This window comes from Rhinolophus hipposideros, assembly GCF_964194185.1.
Source record: "Rhinolophus hipposideros genome assembly, chromosome: 20".
Taxonomy (NCBI): Eukaryota; Metazoa; Chordata; class Mammalia; order Chiroptera; family Rhinolophidae; genus Rhinolophus; species Rhinolophus hipposideros.
The window spans coordinates 52708960-52731090 of NC_138066.1; the positions used below are offsets into that span (position 1 = coordinate 52708960).

A 22131-nucleotide genomic window follows, 5' to 3' on the forward strand; every position below is an offset into this window, starting at 1 on the left:
GTCGGAAGTGAACACTCAGCCTGCTCCCCAGACGTGTGCGTCTGTGGCCTGTGTGATGCCCATAGCCAGTGGGTGCTCACACCACCTCTCTGCCCAAATGCACCAGCATGTGCACACACACACATACCCCTTGTGCCTGGGTCACCCGTGGGCGGAGAACATCCCTGGGTGGTATCTGGGAATGCAGCCTGGAAACTCCTGCACACCCACAGTGGGTCTCGCGTGCAGTGTGTCGTGGCCTCTACGGCCCCTGCTGCAGCCGTTTTGGGTTTCCTGGTGGGGGCTGTCCCACAGCAGCGCCTCCCACCAGGGCCTCATCTCCCTATCCCTGTGCCCTTGCCCCCATTCTTCTGGACCATCTGTCTGGCCGCCCACCTGCCTCCGAAAAGGCTGGACCGAGGCCTTTCCACTTTCATCCACGCAGGACACCCAGCGTGGACCTTCCTCTTTGTCCCTAATTCCCCTGGAATGAGAAGAATGTGGGCCAGGTCCACATGGTGGGTGGTGGATCCTGCCTCCTCCTCTTCTCCCCTCAGCTCCCGCTGGGGCCTGGCTCTGCTCAGGAGAGGCACTTTGGAGGCCACCTGTCCCTGCAGTGTCTCAGCCTCACCTAGTGTCGTGGGGGAGCTCCGGGGATGGCCCTGGGGAGACAGGTGTCCCCCATGCCCAGGCAGGCTCTGCAGGGGGCTGAGGGAGGCACGATGCTAGGGGTGCAGGAGCCTGTGCAGGTGTGAGCGGGAGGGTGGGAGCTGGTGCAGGAGCAGGGTGTTGCTGCCAGACACAGAGCCCAGGGAGCCCTGTGCCAGCGCCCGTCAGCTGGGCTTCCGGAAGCAGCAGGAGTGCTCAGAGCCTTGGAAGGGGCTGCTTCTCAGGAGGGGCCGCCAACCATCGCAGTGAGGCTTTTTTTTTTTTTTTTTTTTTTTACAACCCATTTCACAGTTTCCAGAAAAGGAGGATGCATGTCAGTGGCTCATTTAAGTCACAACAAATGCTCGCTCCACTGCGGCTCTGTGATCCCACTACTTTCCCAGCAGTCAAGGCCCTTTGCCTCTCCATCCCTCCTCCTGCTCCCTCAGCCTTCAAGCTGGGGTTGCAGTGAGGAGCCAGGCTTCCCGTTCCCCAGCCCAGGACGGCCTGCAGGAATGCGGGGCTGCAGGGAGAGGCGTGAATGGGCAGAGTGGGCGCTTGCTCCTCCAGCTCTGGGTGTATGACGTTGCTGCCAGTCAGACCTATGGGGGTCTCCGTGGCCACTGGCCTGGAGGCCCCTCAACGTGGCACCTGGGCTCTGGGCAGGAACATCCTCAGTTTCCCTCAGGGCTGCCCAACATCTGTGGGCCATCATGGCCGAGGCAGGTGAGCCTGGTGACAGGATGGCAGAAGAAGGCCACACCGCCCTTGGTTTTGCCCAGCTGCATAGGGCCACCTCTGCCACCCACTTGGTGCTAGCTGCTCTGCACAGTGACCTGTGAGCAAAGGCTGGACTCAGCAGTCACTTGAGATTCTTGGGGTATAGGCATTCCAGCCTGGCTCCATCCAACTGGGGCAACCAGGAGGGAAGTGGCCTCCACAGCCAGGGTCCAGTTTTCGGGGCCTTGGGGTGTGGGCACAGACAGGCCTCCAGGGGTGGGGCTGTGCCTGAGAAGCTGGCCGCCAGGGGGGTGTCAACCAGCCCTCCCGGGCGAGCTGGCTTCCGGAGTGGTTTTCTCAGCCAGCCTGGGGCCCGGGCCAGGCCTCCAGCCCTCCATGTGCACTGGCAGGGCTGAGGCTGGGGCTGCGAACCCTGGCCGCCCAGCTGGGCAGTGGGGCCGCCAGCAGGGGCCGGTGCTAGGTACAGAATGGCCCACCACAGTGTCCCTGCTGACACGCCACATGGTCCTAAACACGAGCCATATCTCCGTGACGAGAGCTAAGAGGGAACCTGGGAGGTGGCCACCTTGACCCTGCACACTGGAGTGGACTGGCCTTACTCAAACCCCAGCCCGGGCACTTGGGACCGTGGGGCACAGAGTGACGGTGCCCTGTTGCTTTGTCAGCCGCTTGGCGGGCCTGCCACCTGGGATGGGAGTGACACGAATTAGTGAGGTTTGTAAAGCCCCCCAGTGTAGACAGAGGCAGGATACGGGCTTCTGGCCCAGGGCCTCGCCTGACAGCCCCTGTCCCTTCATGCTTCTTGGGGCTCCCACTGTCCCTTTCCAGGCTGGTAACCGCAGCACTCCGTGGGCAAACACCTTGCCAAAAGGAAAGAAGCCTGCAGCCTGGTTCCCGGGCAGACTTGGCCATGCAGCCCTGGCACTGGCTGGGGCCCAGGCCGCCTCTGCTCAGGCTGTCTGGGGCTGGCTACTTACTGGTCAGCAGGCGGGGGCTGGGGAGGTGGCAGCCAGGTTTGCCACGGCTCTGCTGGCTGGGCACAGTGCCATGTCGACTCCTCAGAGGTGGAGGTGACAACGGCAGCCAGGATGCTGTGTCCAGGGGTCAGGAGCCGGCTGGGAGGGGGAGGCTCCAGGAGCCAGCAGTCTCCCCCCAACACCCACCACAGCAGTGCCCGCCTGGCAAGGCCTGTAGGATCCTTGCTGCTTCCAAACTTCTAGACCAGGGCAGTGCAGGGGAGCCGTAACCCTTCTCAGCATGGGTCACAGAGCCCCACGTCAGGGCTGGCCTGCTGGTCAGGGAGCCCCTGGAAGGACGTGTGCCTCGGGCTGGGGTTCCAGGAGTGAGAGGCCACCTAGGCACCCAAGCGGGTCTCCACGGTGAACTTCCTTGTATGTTACTGCTCGAACACTTTACAGCGAATGTGTCAAGACGTAATATTTACATGACAAGTCTCTTCTGTTTCAGTGTGATAGGAAAGAGGAGTGGAAATCCCCCCGGGCGGCCTGCCCAGCCTGAGGTGGGACATTTGGGGCCCTGCAAGCCACCCACATGGCTGGGAGAGGCCAAGTGGTGGTGGCAGGGGCCGCCCTGGAGAGCAAAGGCAGGCCCTGAGGGGAGCCGAGGACTGAGGCCAGAGGCTGGGGAGGGCTGGGCTGGAACGCTGTCTCACCCCCACACTTCTCACACTCTGGGGCAGGGGTCCCTTCCTAATGCACTCAGAGAAACCAGCTGTAAGGAAGCACCCCAAGAGGGGTCCCTGAGTTGGGAGACAGGCCGGCATGGGGCAAGGTAGGCCCCAGGCTTGGGGTGTCTGGCCACAGCAGGAAGCACAGCCTGTCGTTGGTGTGTCCCCTGCTTCGTGGAGCAGGGACCAGGTCTGGCTGAGCGGGACCCCCTCCTAGGATGGTGTCAGAATAGGGCGCCCATGAGTATCCCCACCTCAGGCCAGAATGGGTCTCCTGGGAGGGGGCATGATTCCCTAAGCCTCCCGTCCAGATCCCAGTTTAAGGGTCCAGTTGGGTCAGACACCCCACTGTGCCTCAGGCCTGTTCCCCACATGCCCCTGCATCTGCCCCAGGTGGGTGGCCCTTGGAAGCCTGGGTGGAGGGTCTTCATAGGCTGCCTGTTGCCCCTGCAGGGGCCCTGGGCTTGCGTGACCCTCTGAGGGAGCTCCTCTGAGCCTTGGTTCCCTGAGATCCGAGCACCAGCCAGCCTTGTGGGACTAGCCTGGGGCTTGGCCTGCTGCCCCACCGCCCTCGTGTGGGAGCACTCAAGGTGTGGGATTCTCAGGCCAAGCTCCTGGAGAAATCCTTTCTCCAGACCCGACTTTTGGACACGGTTGCTTCCCACTGTCCCTGGGAGTAGCAGGGTGGGAGGGACTTTCCTGGGAGGGTGCGGGGGTGGGAAGGCCTGAGGGACTTGGGGCGGGCCTGGGTGAGGCAGGAAGAGGCCTCACTCATCCCCCAGGCATGGCCCCCCTCCCAGGGTCGCTGGAGCCCAGCAGGGGCCGCCCTCCCTCTACTGCCCTGCTAGTCCGCCAGCCCAAGAGGCCAGCACTTCCCTTCCCAGCCCAGCGTCCCCTCCCATCGTGCCTGTGGTCTGGCCGCGGCCCATGGCAGTCCCAGCCCTGCGGTCCGGGAAGTCCCTGGCTCCTGGGCCCCTTCACCCGCTGCCCCTGGGTCCCCTCAGGGTCTCCCTGCGGCCTGACACAGCCACAGAGGTCAGCTTGCATCCCGGCCCCGGCCAGCGCTCACAGACCCCTCCTCTTCTCCAAGGTGCCTAGGAGAGGCGCCTCCATTCACACACCCCCTTCAGGAACCGAGAGGAGGGAAGCCGCCAGGGTCCCGGCAGGGGCAGCCCCGCCCTCTCCCCACTCTGGCCTCCCAGCCTCTCTGCTGAGTCACCCTGTGTCTGGGAAGCTCCAGGGCCAAGCCCGGCTGGATGAGGCATCACAAATTCACCAGTTCCCCCTGCCTCCCAGGCTGGGAAGCCGCGGCCCTGACTCACCTTGGGCCGGGCCTGCAGCCCCCACGCCTCCAGAACCCCTGCACACCCGACCGATCCCTACGCTCAGCCCCAGGGGACGCTGAGCCTCCAGGTCCCGGCTCCCCATCCCTTGGGGAGCCTCCCAAGCCGGGCTATCTGCCGGTGGAACGGAGGTGGCACGGTGCTGGGATGCCCTGCCCAGGTGGGCCGAGCAGTACAGCCCTGGACCACCTGTGGGGTGCCAGGGACGGCTCTGTGTGCTGGGGGCACGCGTGTCCTTCCTGTGCAAGTCACCGGTCGTCACGGAAACCCAGGCAGTCTCACTCAGCCTGGCTTTGGCCACTGGCCTTGGGCAGGGACGGGACACAGTGGTGGAGGGTGCGGGTGGGCTGCCGGGGCTGCGGCGAGTGTCCTGGGAGATGAGTAGCTACCTGCGACTCCGTGCCTGGTCAGGGCCTGACCTTGAGCACCCCCGGGGTGTTTAAAACCACATTCTCAGGCTCCTCCTACCCTCTCCCGCCCTCTGCCTCAGTTTCTCCTCTTGTTCACCAAGGATGTGGCACCCTAGTTTGATGAGTCAGTTAACTGGACCTGGGGAGAAGGTTGAAGACCTCACTGTGGGGAAAGGCCAGACCCCAGTGCCACCAGGGGGTGGCTAGAGACTGCTGGGCTGGCAGGGCTGGGCCCTGCTGACCCTGGGTCTTTCTAGGAGCTGTGGGCAAAGCACTCAGGCAGGTCTGCCCGCCATGCAGCCTGGGAGAGTCAGCCCTGCCTCCTAGGAGAACTGCGCATGGAGCAGTTTGTTCCCTACGGGCTCTGAACAGGACCTAGTACCTGGTTGGTAGGGGTGGGGTGGGGTGAGGGACATAGAAATGACAAAAATGCCATTCTTGAGGATTTTGCAGTAACAGGAGGGCACCAGGGGCTCCAGACCCCAAGCGTAGCCATTGGGCCATGTGGGCAGCTGCTCCCACCTGAGCCTCCTGGATATTGGAAGACAACAGCCTGGGGAGCTTAGGGCCTGAGAGGTCCCCCTGAAGGGCTCCTTGGTGGGATGCGGTGCCTGTCCACACTGACCCTCGCCCCTGTGTCCACAGCCAGCAGCCGCCTCATGGGGACCACTCCGGCCTCCCCTTTCATGGGCAGCTTCCTCTCCAGCAGCCTGGGCTCAGCAGCCCCTGCGCACCCCAGCGGCCCCAGCCCGTCGCCCTCGGAGCAGGCCTACCGGGGCTCCCACTCCGCCACCTCCCAGATCTGGTTTTCACACTCCCATGAAGGTAAGTCAGTGTCTGGGCTCCTAGCAGCCATTGAGGCCGGAGTGACTGACCGTGGTGCCCAGGGCCAGTGGCAAGGCCAGTGGCTCCCCCACTCTGGCCCGTGAGACCCTGCCAAGCACTCTGGCGAGGGGCTGTGTCCCTGCCCTGGAAGCCCCCATGGGAGAGGTGGTAATTGGTTGGAAACGGGGTGGGCGTCTCTAGGCAGTGCTCCTGGCCAGATGTGCACCACAGATGGGCAGAGGGGGGAGATGGGAGTGGGTCGGGAGGGCTCTGGGGAGCCGAGGAAATGTGGAACACAGCTGGGCCGGCCAGGCTGGGCTGTGCCCACTGCCCCAGACTTGGGGAGGCCTGGGTTCCAGATGTGCCAGCTGGGAGGGAGGAGCAGGGAGGAGAGAGCTGTCAACAAACTCAGGCCGCCACCCTAGGGGCCTGGCCTAGAACAGAGTCCTCGCAGGCCCCCAGCCTCCCCACAGCGCAGAACCCTGCACACACAGTAGGTACCTGATAAATGCATGTTGCTCTCAGGCCACCTGGTTGGCAGAAGGGCTCCTGGAGGTCATTCGAGGACTCTGGCGCTCCCTCAGTTTTCCCAGGGCAGGGCACCACCCCAGTTCCCTGCTGTCTGCTCAGTCCCTTGGTACTGTGACGTGGATGGCAACCTTGGGCCCCAAAGTCACCTGTGGTTGCTGGTATCCACTCAGCCACCTTGTCCCTCGCAATGTAGGAAGGGTTAAGCCCGGCGGCTGGCACGTGGAGCGGTAATTGCAGTTGGCATCGGGCACAGAGGGCTCTCCGCTCCTGGCACTGGCACCGTTGTAACTCAATGACTGCTGAGCGGCGGGCGTGTGTTTGCAGAGCACGGACCCACACACCGCACCCGCTGCCTGAGTTGCAGGCAGGGAGATTAGCGCCCAGCACTGCTGGCCAGCGAGAGAAACCTCTCTTTGTGCAACAAGAAAGGGGCTGTTTTCCAAACAGGACAGGTGACGACTGAGGGACAGTTGTTAAAATAATCTGGGCTTTAAGTGCCGTGCAGAGCACACATGTGGGGCCAGCGATAAGGAATGGCTCTTCCCTGGTGGAGGGGAGACCACTGGCCCTGAGGACCCTCGTGGGCAGCGCAGGCTCCCTGGCCCAGACTCCCCTCCACCGCCCGCTTCCTGAGCCTGTCCTCTTAGCAGCCTCCCCAGGGAAGAGCACATGTGCATGGTCCAGGCCCTGGTTTGGGGCTTCCCTGGCCGGCTGTGGGTGGGCACCACGAGCTCCTGGCACTGTTCACCCCCTGCCCCTTCCCGCCCCTTCCATCTTCTGTGTCTGCTGTCACACACCTGGCCCTGGCAGGAGCCCCTGGCTCCCAGGATGTCTGCGGGAGGGAGGAGTGTGGCTGAGCATGGGGGGAGCAGGCAGAGGCCTGCAGTGACCATGTGGGACCACCTCAACCGAAATAACGGCTGCTGCCCCTCCCTGGCCCAGCCACAGGTGCGCAGGCACACCCAGGCTGACTGATTTGGTTTCCTCTCCTTGCAGCGGTGGGCCCTGGTTGGGGCCTGGGAGTGGCAGCAGCTCTGTCCCACCTTGGGGACCTCTCCAGCAAGGAGGGCGGTTTGTGGGCAGCGCCACCTGCCCTGGGGCCCTGGAAGAAGGTGCCCCTGTCCTGCTCCTCTGGGGGCTGCTGGGAGTGCAGGGTGGGCGGCAGCCTGCAGACGGCTCCCTCAACGGCCTCCTGCCACTCACTTCCCCTGAGCCAACGGCTGCCTTGGTGGAGTAGCTTGCAGCCTTGGGGCACCCCACCGCCCTCAGCCGCAGCCCTAGAGAAGTCCCAGTCAGCTGGGTGGGAGGCCTGTGTGGGGTTGGCACCGTGGCCTGGGCCCTCTCCTGCTCCCGCCTGTCCTGCCTCTTGGAGAGGCAGTTCCTTGGAGGCAGAGGCAGGGCTTGCTGGTTCTACCCCTGAGGATGCCCGAGGGCCAGCAGTCCATGCATCCAGCCCCGAAACGCCACTGGCACCTCCGGGGTGGACATGCCCACAGTGCAGTGGGGGAGAACCCTCGTGATGGCTTGGTGGGTGTGGTGGGCAAGTGCAGGTGGACACAGGACAAGGGGAGGCGGCGTGTGGCTTCTGAGCTGCCCACCCAGGCTCCAGGGCAGGCAGCTGAAGAGGCGTGTGGGGGAGTACCCCCACCCTGCCAGGTCCCACCTGAGGGGAGCAAGTGTGTCTGTCCCAGGGACCATAACAGCCACACACACCTTCCAGCAGTGCCTCTGTTTACCCCCTGGCTGTGTCCCCTTCTCTGCCTTCAGTTCAGCTTCCCCGCCCCGGGATCCCCTTCCGCGGGGGATCCCGTGCCCTCCACCCTGCCATGTGCCTGCTGCAGCCTCGCTCCCGGCAGGCGGCCACGTGGTGCGGCTGCCTCACTGTGGGCTCTGAGCGGAGAGGCCAGGGGCGGGCGGGGCGATCGAGTGGCAGTGCTGGCTGGCTGCCCTGGCAGCATGCCTGGCTGCTAGTTTGACTGGGTGCCAGCTGGCTCCCCGCATGCCGGGGCCTGTTTCTCTGCCGTGTGTATTGGGGGGAAGGGGAGCACGCGACACGGCCGGAGAGTGGGGGCCGACAGGCGCGGTGGGCTGCCTGGGCGAGCTGCTCAGAGTCTGGCTGTCACCCTGATCCATCCGCTTCCTTCCACCAGCCCCAGGAAGGGCAGGAAGGCAGGTGCCTCACAGAGTCTGGCCAGGGCTGGGCCTCTGACGGGTTCTCATGTTCAGGGCAAGGAGGACAGGATGGGGGGGCCAGGTGTTGGGGAGGGGCCCGGCTGCCCCCCACTCCAGGCAGGCCCCCCCCCGTTGGTGGACCCAGCCTGCCATGTGGGGACAGCTGCCAGAGTAGGGGCCAGCACTTCCTGCTTCCCTGGGGGAGCAGCTGGCGTGCAGGGGAACCTCCCTGAACATCTGGCCTGAGGCACAGCCCATGTCCAGCCCTCAGGCCTCCTGGCCTCCCAGACTCACCAAATGAGGGGTCCCGCCAGAGGCAGGACGTTCCCCTCTGGAGCTTAGGGTGGTGGTGGGCGGCGGAACTGGTGGGGGTAGGGGTGAGCCAGTGTCCAGCCAGCCTGCCCCAGTGGGTCAGGTCCAACAGGGGCAGGGCCCAGCACAGCTGGTCCTATTGTCAGGGAGCTTGGCCCCCTCCCTCGCCACCCCACCCCCCAGCTGCCTGGCTGGGACCACCCACAGACTGATGAAAGGCCATTCTGTTCCTGGGGGCTCAGCTGGGGAGGGGTGGGGGATGGATCTGCTGTGCTCCACAGCCTGGCCTACTCATGGTCTCTTGTGCCACCTGGAGGGGGAGCCTTGGGCGGCAGGAGACACACGTGCCAGTGCTGGCCCTCAGCCTGGCCAGCCTGTCTGTGTGAGCCACACCCACTCCAGAGGCCTCTCCATCAGGCTGGACCAGGCTGTAGTGGGGAGAGGGGCTGCACCAAAGAGCCATTGGCACCCCTGCTGTTCCTGGCTCTCCAGCTTCCCCAAGTACCACCAGCTCCCCTCTGTCCCTTGAGACCTCAGGGCTGGCAGAGACTTCTAAGAATGAGCAAGAGACAGGAGCACATCTGTGGCTGAGGTCACAGCCAGCGTCCACCACCTCAGTGTGGCCTCAGATCCTCCTGGCTCCAGCAGCTGCATCTCGGAACTGTCCAGAGGGGCTCTCTGCAGCCCCCTCATCCCTCTCAGAGGCTGGTCCCTGCCCAGGACCCAGTCCCTTTCCCCCAGATCCTGTTGGCTCCTCCCTCTCCTGGCCTGTTTCCTTGTGGCTAGAATGACCTCTGAGTTCCACAGCACCACTTACCATCAACCCCCCCCCCCGCCGTGCCCTCCCCTCCAGCCCTCACCCTGCCTACCTGTCCCCCACCCAGGGAGGGACATCAGGCTGCTCTGAGGTGTGGGGACAGGCCCAAGTTCCCCAGATCCCAACATGGGGCTCAGGACTGCCCTGCCAGACAGGCCCCATGCAGCCAGCTTCACCGCAGCCACAGGGGGGCCTGCCTCCCACCCTCCCCACCTCCCTCGCAGGGCCCCAGCCTCCTGATGCCCCTCCTTCACAGCCCAAGCCCCAGGTCACCCCCATTTCCCTCCTGTGCCTGCACTTGTAGGACAGTTGAGGGCTGGTGCCCGTGCTGATGACTGTGGGGGCCAGCGCCCGGCAGAGGGCGCTCGGCTAGTCCCACCTGCCCAGCCTGGTTCCTGCAGCCGCAGGTGGCCCTGAGGCAGGGGCCCTAGGTCCAGTCCGTGGCTCCAGGTCAGGCAAGCTGGCACACCTGTGGCACTCAGGGTGACTTCATTTTATCCCATTCCTGGCCCTGAGGTTTACTTCTCCCAGCAACATGGTTATGTGGACAGCTGTTCACCCATTTTACAGATGAGGAAACTGAAGCTCTGCAAGGTGTGCGATAGGGTTTGAATGTTGAATCCGACTGGGAGGCTGTCCTCTCTTCTCCCCTCCAACTGGCTGCCCCAGTGTGGGCACCCCTGCTCTCTGAGCCACGTTTCCCTCAGCCTTCCCTGTGTCAGGAATGGGTGTCTCCCTTCCCCAGTTCCCACTGTTCCCGGGGCCCGAATGCCCACACACCCAGGCAGTCCTGGGCCTCAGGACTCTGCTGTACAAGGCCCTGGGCCCCTGGCAAGGGGCATCTTCACAGCCCAAGAGCTGCATTAACCTCAACTCCACGACACCTGGCTGGGAGGCTGGGAGAGCCACAGTACCTCTGAGCCTCAGTTTCCCCATCTGCAAAACTCATGTAGCTGAATGACTGTTCAGACCCAGCGTGATCCAGGCACTGCAGCGAGCACTGGCCCGAGCCCTCTCTGTCCCCGCACGTCCCATGTGGCAGCTGTCCACTGCTGGGCCAGCGCCCTGGGGCTTCCCAGAGTTGACATTTGTAGTGGGGGCACATGTGCGGGCAGCCACTGGTCCGACTGGGCAGGAGAAGAAAAGGCCGGCTTTGCTGATATGTGCCACTCACTTGTGTGGAGCTGGCTCAGGTCATTTATCGGCCCCAAGCCTTTGGGCACCCCCAGGCACGATGACTGGTGTGTGTCCAGTATGTCCTACCCAGCTGGCTTAGAGGCCAGGAGTTCTGGGCAGGGTGGGGCAATGGTGGCCCCTGGCAGTCAGAGCTTCTGTGTGGGGTGTTGGCAAACGTTTTGGGGGTCATACCAGCTTGCTCCCTGCTTCAGGCTGAGATTCCCAGCTTGAGGCCTGCAGCAGCCTGGCTCAGTGCTCCCCAGCCCTCAGGCCCCGATTACCTCCCAGGGGGCCTCTGCCAGGCTCTGCATTTCTGCTCTGCTGGCCAGGCCTCACTCCTCCCTGTGGAGCGTGTGCCAGGAGCCTGGGACTCCACGGATCGCCCGAATCCTGGGCAGGCTGCCCGCTGCTTTTGCTCCAGAGGCGCCCGCGGGAGCCTGGCACCTTCCCCAGTCTCTCAGCCGCTCCTCTCTGCCTGGGAACAGACTGCCAGGCCCTGCACCTGGGCGGCCAGGGTCAGTGTGTGTGTGGAGGGCCGGAACCAGGTCTCCGCAGGCCAGTGTGGTGGGCCGACTTTGCCGGGATGGAGTGAGACGAGAATCAGTGTGAGCCCACACTTAGGCCCCCAGCCCACAGCCGCAGAAGTCTGAGTTGTGGGCGTGCCCTGAGGAGCTGAGCTTCCAAAGCCCGCACCAGCCCAAGGAGGGGTCTCCTTCGGCTGCTCCCCATAAAGCCCAGTGTGCTTACCCCTGGGAAGCACAGCCTGGACGCTCAGGGTCCCTGAGCGCTGAGTGTGAGGGGCCTGTGCTGGGAACGGGTGCTTGGCTGGGAGCAGGGAGGACATGGGCAGGGGACCGTTGCAAGTTTACTTCCTTCAGACGCTTGAGCAGGATAGCAAGTGTCCTGCTATCCACTGCCACTGCACCCTGGCAGCCAGGGCAGACATGACTAGCTGATCACAGCACTGAGCTGCGTGCGGGTGCTCTGTAACCCAGCATTCCGGGTGGTTGCTGTCACTTAGTAAGCTCCTGCACTGCGATTGAAAGCCATCGACACCCTGAGTAACAAGGGTGTCACCTGGGAGGCACCCGGTTTACCCAGGCTCGGGGTCTTCTGGGTGTCTCTGGCAGTCATCCTGGATGGAGGAGGCAGTGGTCTGCTGGGGCTCCCCCCGGGGGGCTTTCCCCACTGCTGAGTGCTGGAGAGTAGACCTGACCCAGAGGAGACGGGACCTCGGACTGGTCAGAGGGGCAGCTGGGGTGGTCCAACCGGGGTTCCTTGGAGCCCACCAGTAAAAGTACAGATTCCTGGCCCCACAGGTGGGGGTCTCAGCCAGGTGTGTTGTGGGAGCTGCCTTGCTGGGGCTGGAGGCTTGATACTGGGGAGAACGGTGTAGCAATTCCAGTTGCAGGATCTGTGTGGCCTCGCCCTCCAGGGAGGGGTCCACGCTGTTTGTTCCAGTGGCGTGAGGGGCAGGGGATGCCTGCTGCAAAAGGCTTTGCCCTAGTGGTGTGAGGGCAGCCAGCAGCAAGCAGGCCAGGACCCTGATGAAGGGGTAGAGCCCTTTGCTAAGCCTGCAGCGTGTGTGCTGAGCTCTGTGGCCTGGGGTTGGGGGTCCTGGCTGACCCTGTGGTGGGAGGTCCCCTGCACCCCAGGGCATACTGGTCTTTTGGTTGGCTAGCCATGTACCCCTCTCTCTAGACCTGGCCAGGAACAGCCGTGTCCAGCCTTCAGAGACACCCAAGAGCAGCCCCCCGCCTGCCCCAGGATGGTGGTCCCTGGAAGGGCGGGTGAGGGGAGGGTTGCTGCCTCCCCAGCCTTGTGAGAGAGGGTTCTGGGTTTGACTTGGGGCCAGGCTCTGGACATGGTGGGCTGCTATAGTGAAGCCCAGGAGAGGGGAGGTGCCATGCAGGGTGATGTGTGGGCTGTGACCGGCAGGAGAGGGGGGCCGATGTGGGCATGCTGGGGCCCCCCTTTCCTCTCCAGCTGAGCAGCTTGCAGCAGGCCCTGGGTCCTCTCAGGCACCCCCCTTCTCTGAGGCCGCAGGAGCTCCCCACCCGCTCGTTTGTTTCCCCTGTGAAGTGTCCCTGCCTGCCTTCCCGTCCCCTCTGTCCTTTGGACCGTGTCCTCTGGGCGGCCCCATCCCATGGTGGGTGGCCAGCTGACCCCTCTTCCTGCCTACGTGCCTGCTTCCCCCAGCACCCCTGACCTTCCTGGGCGTGGCCGGTACAGGGCCAGGGATGCTAGGAGGGGCCATCAGTGTGGTCGTGTTGCCTCTCCTGTCTGTGCACTGCCCCTGCCCAGACCCTGAGAGTTCCTGCTTCATTATACCCCATTCGGTATTCGTGGCATTGACCCTTTGACCCCGTGTCACTTCTGCCATGGAATTGGGTTAAGCCTTCCAGAAACTTAGCAGTGGGGACAGGATGGGGGCCATCCTCAGGGAGGCATCCACTCAGGCCCAGGGCCCTTCCCGGAGCTTGCCAGGGGAACAACAGGGCTCAGGCGTGGGAGGGGCCTAGGAACAGCAGGTCGGGGGCCTGGCCCTCCACCAGGGTGGGAATCGCCACAGTTGCCACCTGTCAATTAGGGTGATCACAGTAGCCCCAACCTCAAGGGTGTGAGCGTCTGGGAAGGGGGTCCTAGACCATGTTGCAGGGTCAGTGCTCTGGCCCTGGGCCCCAGGGTGTCCAGCACCCCTCACTGCAGTGTCTCTGTAGCTACCCTGCTCCTGTGTCCTCTCCCCGTGCCCTGCGCGCTCCGTACTCCCTGACCACCTCTCCAGAATCACCCCCAAAACATTCTCCTCCCAAACAGCCCCTTCAAGAACCTGGCAGCCCTGGCTTCTGGCTTCTCGTCTCAGAACAGCTGCTCTGATTTATTAAAATCATTTTTTATTTTCTTCTTCAATTCAGAGTGTTGGGGAAAAGAAAGGGGACTTCTGTGTCTGGGCTGGGAGGACTTCTCCCGTTCCTCTCCCTTCCCTCCTCCAGACCCCTAGCCCCTCGCACTCCCCACCCAGCCAGCCCCCTGGCCCACACCACTTGCTGTTTCTTCTTCCATCTCCGTCTCCTACCCCTGCTTCCTCCCCACAGCCCTAATTCCTGTTCTGGGGTCACAGAGGGTGGAGCCTCTGCAGTCCGGAGATGGAGAACAGGCCCCTGGTGGATTTCTACCCCCATCACCAGCTCAGGATCAGAAGTGGAGGGCATGCAGGGCCCTTGCAGTGGAGACCGGCATCCTCAAGAAGACATTCACTCAGGCTCAGGGCTCCTCACATTTCCCCCAAAGGGCACTGGCAGGAAGGAACCCACCACTGGGCCAGCTGACCGCCTTCTCTTCTCCCCCCAGAGGGCTGGTGGGCGGGAGGCGGGGACCTCCTGAGGGGTCACAGGGGGGTCTGCGCCTGGGAAACAGAGTCTGGGAAGGAGGAATTTACAGACTTCTGTTTACCAAAACGAGGCCCCGTAAAAGATTTAACAGCAGCCAATTAAAGGGGGACAGCTGCATGGTTTAACCACTCCCTCACACAACACACAGAGGCCTCTGCCCCCCTGCCCTGGCCGCTCCCACCCCGGCGCTTTTGTCAAGACTTCCAGGAGCTGAGTGTAATCTAGGAAACATCTGCTCCAGATGTGTCCCCTCACACAAACCAGGCCAGTTGGCCAGGCTCTCCACACTCAGCCCTGGCAGGATCAGGGCTGCCGGGGCCGGGCCGGGCCAGGGCAGCACTGGGCGCCTGCCCCAGTCCTCAAATGAGCCTGGGGATGGGAACCCTGAGCCCGAGACCGCTAGGGACCTCTCAGAGCCTTCACAATGCATGTGCCTCCTCCCACTGGTGTGGGTAGCTTCCCTTGAGCTTGTTGGACCCGGGACATGCTCTGCATGGGGCATCTCCTGGGGGCGGCAGCATTCCACAGCTTTACCTCACACCCACTGGGCCTGAGGACGTCAAACTGCAGCGTTAGAGGCTGACTGGTGGCCGGCCACAGCCGAGGGCCCACGGGGATCAGGATGAAGGGCGCCCCATTTGGTTTGGGGGATCCTGGAGTGCCCCTGTTTGATACCTGACCATTTCCGACTCTGAGCTGGGTCCCATTGTCCCACCCACGCCAGCCTGTTCCCCTCAGCCTCGGGCCACTGGTGACGCCTGGGCCCCCTGAGGCTGTGTGGGCCTGGAGCTCTGCACTGGTTCTGGGTCTGTCCCTCCTGGAAAGGTGTGTCTCAGAGTGTGTTTCAGGGAGTGCTTGGCCACAAGTTGTCACAAGGGGTTCCACTGAAACAACAAAGGGGAACTCCTGTCATAAAAGGAGTTTGGGAAACAGTCAATGAATAAGATGAACAGAGCTCTCCGCTTTGCGACTTGTCTGTGACTTTGTTGTGACTCCCTGAGGTGTGCTGGTGCCCCTGTTCCCCAGGCATGGGGCTCACGGCTCCCTTTGATCAAGGCGCTCAAACACTCCCTGAAGAGCAGCCTGCCCTCCCTCCTGGGGACACTTGCCCTGGGACCCAGCCTGCCTTTTCCCTGTCCCTATGGAAACCCTGGATTCCTGCTCCCTCATCACAGCAAAGGTGGCCAAGGGTTGCATGGGAAGCTGTTCCCCATAGTCTGTAGCTCTCGGGACAATCATGAGGTCCCCAAGAGAAACTCCTCTTCTGGGGCCCATTTTCCATGGTGAAATGTTTAGAGCATTAGCTCAGAACATGAGTTTGGGAATAAAATGGTGTCCTGCCAATCCCAGCCCTGCGGGCGCCTCAGCCACCCCAGCTCTCGCCTTCTGCCCTGGCGGGGAAGGACCAGCAGTGAGGAGCCACATTCCAGGTGGCTGGTGGCTCCGGGCATCCAGCAGATAGGCCACCCCTCCCCCGAGTCTGGCTGGGTGCCAGTGCCTGGATGGGCCTCCCAGGCTGATGATTAGCTCTCTGTCCTCATCCCTTCTGGGGGGTAGGGTGTGTGTCCCAGGTGGCCAGAGCCCCCCAAGGTCCAAGGCCAGTGGGTGTTGCCGGCCACAGGATGTGGCTGGCATTCTTGGGCTGGGCAGCCAGTCTAGAGCCTCCCAGGAGAGAGAGGGGCCCGCTGGCGTGACTCAGAGGCGCCAGGGAGAGCCCGGGGCTGGGGACCAACGCAGGGAACCGTTCTGGGGGCGATGCTGCCACTGCTGGGATCCAGCTCCCTTTGCCGACCTCAGAGCACAGAGGAGGCCCAGCTGGTGGGGAGCCCAGTGCCTGCGGCCTCCAGCACGGTGGAAGCCTGCCACCGCCACCGCCGGCCTGCGCCAGCCCCAGGTGTGGGCTGCCTGACCCCAGGGCTGCCTGCCTGGGGCCTGTTGCATGGTGCAGACTGAGGCGGTGTCTGGCCCCAGGCTCCTCTGGCTGGGAGCTCAGCTGTGCTGCGAGCGCCCCTCCATCCACTGTGTGTGTCCACCGTGTCTCTGTCCTAAAGACACCTCTCCAGAGCCCCTTTCGTCGCCCTGCCTGGAGCTCCCACACAGCTAAGTGCTGCTGGGAGAGAAATGGAGGCGCCCTGTGCCATCCTCCCCTCGCTCCCAGCACGTTGGCAATTCAATTTGTGCTGCACGGAGGGATGGTATTAGACGAGTCAGAGTTAATATGATGTATTGATGGGTTGATTTCCCACAGGCGAGACGCTCACGGGCTCCATAGGGCGTCGCTCCTGGGCTGCCCACTGGCTTCTCGCCTCCCTGGGGTCAGGGCAGGTGCGGGCCTGGGGCCAGGAGGCACCTCTGCAGGCTGTCTCCTTGCTTCTCTAGCTCCAGGGTACCCCAGATTTTCGGGGAGTCTGGCATCCACCTTCCTACCCATGAGCCACTTGGATCACCATGGAAACAGCAACGTTCTCTATGGGCAACACCGTTTCTATGGAACCCAGAAAGGCAAGTGCTGGTGTGGGGCCTGGAGGGGCAGGATGGGGCGGGGCTGGGGGTTTCTGGGCCACCAGGTAAAGGTGGCCAGCCTGGTGAACCCTCCGCTGTGGGTCTGGGCCACGGTGGGTAGGGACTGGAAGAGGGTGGGCCTGCTTCTCAGGCCCCTGGAGGATTTAAACTCCGGGTCCCAGTGCCATGGCCAGCAGCAGGTTCGGTGGGGTCAGGCAAGCTCTCTGAGACACGGCCATGTCTGCAGCTCTCGGGGCTCAGGTGGAAACCTCTCAAATAGCCATTGCCCAAGGGGGTTGCGCTCGGCTCCCTTGGCACCTGGCCTTGCCCTGCACCCACCCCTGGCAGCTCAGGGGTCCCAGGGGCAGCTCGGGGAGGATGCCATCAGGTGAGGATGGGGGAGACCCCAGAAGCCTGCACTTCCTGCCTCACTGGGGTGGCGCAAGGCCAGACCCCCACCTCACACCAGGGCCTGAGGTCAGATAGGCTGCAAGGGTGTGTGTGTATCTGTGTGTGTTGGAGCCACGCTGTGCTCTAGCAGACAGAGGAGGGGTTCTCACCCATGGTCAGGGGGGGACTTCCAGGAGCTGTCCCTGGAGAGGAGACGCTGTTGTCAGGGCTTTGCTGATGAGAAGTCAGGGCTGGTGGGGCCGAGGGGAGGGCACGTGCACGTGCACGTGCACACGCCCGCAATCGCCTGGAGGGCACGGATGCCATCAAGGAGCCTGCGGGAGATGTGGCTGCCTAGAGATGGGACAGGTGTGGGGAGTGGCTAGAGGCCTCGGGGTCCTGTCTTGGGGATTTTTTCTGGGTGGGGTGATGTCTCATCTGTGTTATAGAAAGCTGTCCCTGGAGTGGTGCCCAGGAGGCTGGGCAGGCAGACTGTTGGGTTGGCTTCCATGTTTTAGATGAGATGACAAGTGATATGGACTTATAGGGACATGGGGTCTCAGGGGACCCGGAAGGGGCCTGAGGGTCAGGGAGTCCTAGGTAACCTCCATTCATGACCCCGGCTGTGGGAGGGGGAGCACCTGTGCAGGAGCACATCAGAGGGGAGGGGTGAGTTCAGCTTCCATGCAGAGGGACCAGGCACCTTCCCAGAGGTGTTCTGGCACCTGAGAGCCTGGCAGGGCACTGGAAGGCCTTGGCCCTGGCCCAGCCCAGGGTTGGCCAGCTGGGATGGGTGCAGACGGGGCCAGGAAAGCTCCTATCACACCCAGGGGATGGACAGATGCTGGACACTCCCAGGAAACCAAGGCTCCTCCGGGTGTGAGACTGGCAAGCTGCGTCTGCGTCCCCCAAAGTCTTGTGTCATCCCCAGCTTGTGTGACTATTTTGACAGCATTTGTCAGGGGCAAGCAGGTGGTCCCAGTCCCAGACACCAGACCCGGTGAACCGGAGCCGGGGAGCCCCTCTGGGCAGTGGGCCTGGCAGCCTCTCGCTTCAGGTGGCCCTGTCCAGGAATACTTTGGTTTTTGGAAGTCAAGCTAATTAGGTTTTGCCCCCTTGTTTTAATTAGCAGGAAATTGATATGGAATTTACATGACAGAACAATTTTATAAGCTCCAAATGTTTCTTTGGAGCTTGTCTGCCCTCTCTCAGCTGCAGACCATCCACTCTGCCTGTCCACCGCCCCAGCTGAGTACAGAGGGGGGCAGCCCCCCAAGGTCCCAGTTTGGCGAGCAGTGGGTGTCCCCAGGACTGGCCACGTAGAGCGCATGGCCTGGGCAGGAAGGGTTTGTCCCAGGCCGAGGGCCCAGGCTGGACAGCAGGCTATGGTTGAGCACGGGGAGCCAGGGGTACACCTGCCACCCACAAGGCTGGGTGGGCCCAGAGTTGCAGGTACATTGGAAGCCAATTGTGGGCTAGGAGTGGGAACAGCCACCCGGACCATTTTCCTTTCTCCCTTTTTTAAACAATCACCCGCGCCCCCTAGCCTGAGCTATCCACGGTTAGTGCAGAGGGGCTGGAGACCTCGCAGCGTATTCAGGTGTAAGTGAGCCGGGTCCTCAGACACGCGTCTCCCCTGGGCCTCACTTCATCCTGGGGGTCTTGGCACTTACAGGGACTAGAAAGAGCCAGGCTCTTGGCTGTCCACAGGGCACAGTCCCTCCTGGAGTGGGCTGTCAGATGACGCGCCATGTGGCTGGGCACCCTGCACAGCACACCTTGTAGTTGTCACAGATGCCACATGCTCTTGGCCATCAATTGTGAGCCAGAAGCCTCCTTAGCTTGTAGGGTTCTCCTGGCTGTAAAGACAGGACCAGTTTACACCCCCGAGCATTGCAGGGGGTAGGGGTGATGCCCGTTGCCCCAGACCTCACCCGAGGGCTCCGGTCAGCACGCACTGCTGCCTGCTCCTGCCCTCCCTCTGCTAATCCCCATGGGCACTGGGCCAGGCAGGGGGGCTGGCCCATTTGCAGTGCCCATCTCCTGGGGGGCTGAACATAGGTCAAAACCTTCTGGAGAGACAGGGGAATGAGTGTTTAATGGGGACAGAGCTTCACTTTGGGAGGAAGGAGATATCCTGGGGATGGTGGTGGTGATGGTTGCCCGATGCTGTGAGTATGGTTACTACTCCTGAACTGCCCACTTACATGTGGCTAAAGTGGTCAGTTCTATGTCGTGTGTATTTTACAATTTTAAACCTTCTTCAGACAATAACCAGCTGGTGGTGGGGAGGCACCTGGAGTCTTGTCTGGGGGCGTAGGGGCTCTCCAGCCCCCACAGGCTTCCCACTGACCTTGGTTCTCTCTGTGAGCAGATAACTTCTACCTGCGCAACCTGCCCCCCCAGCCCACGCTCCTGCCCACCAACCACAACTTCCCTAGCGTGGCCCGGGCCGCCCCTGGTCACCCCATCGGCTCCTGCAGCCGTGACCGGGGTGAGGCCAGCACCTTGCAGAAGGGCGCCAAGGAGTTCGACCGCTTCCTCATGGGCAAAGAGCTGGGCAAGGAGAGGGCCAGTAAGGTGGCAGAGGGCAAGGAGCGGCTGGCGGCAGAGGAAGACAGTGGCAAAGACCGGCGCAAGCTGGTGCTCCCCCTGCCGGCTGACGGTCCCTGCAAGGAGGGCACGGCGCCCAGGGGCCCCTGCGACAGCCGTCCCAAGCACCTCGCCTCCTGCCTCCTCAACACCAAGGTGCTCAACGGCGAGATGGGCAAGGCTGCGCTGGCCAGTTGTGCGGGGGGCGTGCTGGTGCGGCCCGGCGTGGGTGTGGCGGCCTCCGGACGCTGCACCAAGGAGGCGGCGGGGCCTGCGGAGCCGGGGCAGGCCTTCAGCGAGTGCCTGGAGCGGCGGCAGATGCTCCATCACGCCGTGTCCTACACGGTGCCCTCCGGCCTGCCCACGGGGCCGCCCCCGCCCCTCAGCACGGCCGCCAGCTCCTTCCCCTGCCTGCAGCTCCATGCCGGCCCCGATGGGCTCTGCCCGCTGCAGGACAAAGTCCCCCGGGACCTGAAGGCCAGCGGGCCCACCTTCGTGCCTTCTGTGGGACACCTGGCAGACAGCAGCCGCTCCTTCCAGGCGGCTGAGGCCTGTGCCGTGGCAGGTGAGGGCAAAGAGCGGCCCCTGGATGGGGCCTTGGCTCCTGATCATGCGGCTCCCTATGGGGTCTCCTATGGCCACTTGAAGGCTGAGGGCAAGGGTGAGCGGAGGCCTGGGGGCTTCGAGGCGGCCCTCACCCCACGACTAAAGGGCCTGGAGTATCTCCGCAGCGCAGGCCCCGAGGCTCCCTTCCCAGGGCTGCCCACAGGTGGGCTGGACAAAAGCAACTACTTCGAGTTGCCCACCCCCTCCCAGGACTGTGTGCGGCCAAGTCACCCAGACCCTCTAGGCGGGAAGGTCACCCAGGCCTGCTGCACTTTAGACAAGAACTCCGGCAAGGAGGCCCCCACAGGTCCCCATGGGGCCCAGAAGGTGGCCCGGATCCGGCACCAGCAGCACTTGGTGGCCTCTGAGGTGGAGCCGGGGGTCAGCGGGGCCGAGGCCAAGCGCAAGGCCGTGGAGCTGGCATCTCTGGGCTATGGTGGGCCCCAGCTGGCCCCGTGGAGTGTGCAGTCCGGCCAGGGCGCCACCATGGCCATTGGCGAGGAGCGCAAGGGCGGCGCCTACCTGGACCCCTTTGGCAGCGGCCTGCAGCAGGCCGCCCTCCTCCCCCAGGACCTGCCCACCCCGCCCGATGAGGTCTCGGCCATGAAGAACTTGCTCAAGTACAGTAACCAGGCGCTGGTTGTCGGCCAGAAGGCGCCCTTCATGGGCCTGGGTGGCCCCAAGGCCAGCTGTGCCCAGCAGGATGTGAAGTTCCCAGTCTCCAAGGGCCCAGGCCAGGCCCCTGGGGAAGTAGAGAGGCCCGACTGTGCCCGAAGCCGGGAACACGATACACCGCACAGCGATGGAGAGGTTCGGCAGCCACCTGTGGGCATCGCGGTGGCCTTGGCCCGGCAGAAGGACACGGTGAGCCGGCCAGAGACAGCCTACGGTGCCAACACGGGGCGGCAGGGCCGTGCAGCCCCTGCCTTCAAAGGTATGGCCCTGTCCCTGGGAGGGAGGCCTGCGGCTTCTTGCTGCCCTGCCCACATTCTCCTCCCCAGGCTCCGTGACCCCTCCCCACACGTGCTGTCCTGAGCGGTCCCACCCTGCCCCTGTGAGCCTGAGGCACCCCACCCCTGCCCTAGGCAGACCTGGAGGCCTATGGGGCAGGAGACTGCCTCTGGTTCCTGGTCAGCCCCCCAGCTTGAAGTGGGGTCACTGTTCCCTTTAGCCACTGGCTTCCCGACTGCCCCAACTCTCACTCCTTCTGCCATTTCCAACCCATGCAGCTGGTGGTGGGCCCCGTTCCACCCATGCGCTGAGCCTGGAGGCTGAAGAGGAAAGGGTCCGCCTGTGTGAGGAACGCCGGGGGCTGGCCAGCCGAGAGCTGCTGCTGCAGTAAGAGCCAGGCTGTGGCCTTGGGGCGGCGTCCAGGCCGCTCCTCGGGGCTTGCTCATTTGGGGCGTAGGACCGAGTGGCTGGGGTGTCAGGTTTGGTGACCCATCAGGGGCAGGGCTATGTACCCACCCCGGGCCTTCCTGGGGTTTCTGTCTGTGTTGCCGGGAGCTCTGCTAACATTCTGTCCACCAATGGGGCCTCTGACCCTGAGACCGGCCTGAGCCTGGGCTCCCCTCCAGACCTACCCTGCTCCCTCTGAGGTTCCCGGCTACAGGGTAGGGGGTAGAAGTGGGAGAGTGGTCAGCACTGCTGAGCCACACACAAACGCCCCCCCCCCCGTGATATGCAGGGACAGCAAGGACCTCATGGAATTCACCAGGATTCACCCATCAGGCGGCTGCCCTGGAGACCTAGCCCCTCACCTTGTGATCACCGGCGGCTCCTCTCTGCAGAGCGGCCAGCTGGGTGGCGACCCAGCCCCCCACCCTCACCCTGCCCACGCCCCCTGGCTGCCCCGCACCCGCAGCCCCTCCTTGTGGATGGGGGGACACTCCTATGGTCAGTGCTGCAAGGGCAGCCGGGATGGAGGGGCAGGGGTAGGGCCTGTGTCCTGGCTTGGTGTGGGAGGGGAGAGGGCACTGGCCTTGGGCTGATGTGTTCAGCATGGTTT

General features: G+C 63.5%; 1 protein-coding gene across 4 annotated transcripts in view; it reads left to right on the top strand.

Moving 5' to 3' along the window:
• Window positions 1-22131, top strand: part of BAHCC1 (BAH domain and coiled-coil containing 1) — a 62326-nt gene that overhangs the window by 20974 nt on the left and 19221 nt on the right. For all 4 annotated transcript variants that reach the window (XM_081027774.1, XM_081027773.1, XM_081027775.1 and 1 more), the window contains exons 3-7: window positions 5454-5633; window positions 16413-16535; window positions 19300-21057; window positions 21353-21461; window positions 21811-22019. In XM_081027774.1, the coding sequence (XP_080883900.1) occupies window positions 5454-5633; window positions 16413-16535; window positions 19300-21057; window positions 21353-21461; window positions 21811-22019 (2379 nt within the window). The remainder of the gene's footprint in view (window positions 1-5453; window positions 5634-16412; window positions 16536-19299; window positions 21058-21352; window positions 21462-21810; window positions 22020-22131) is intronic.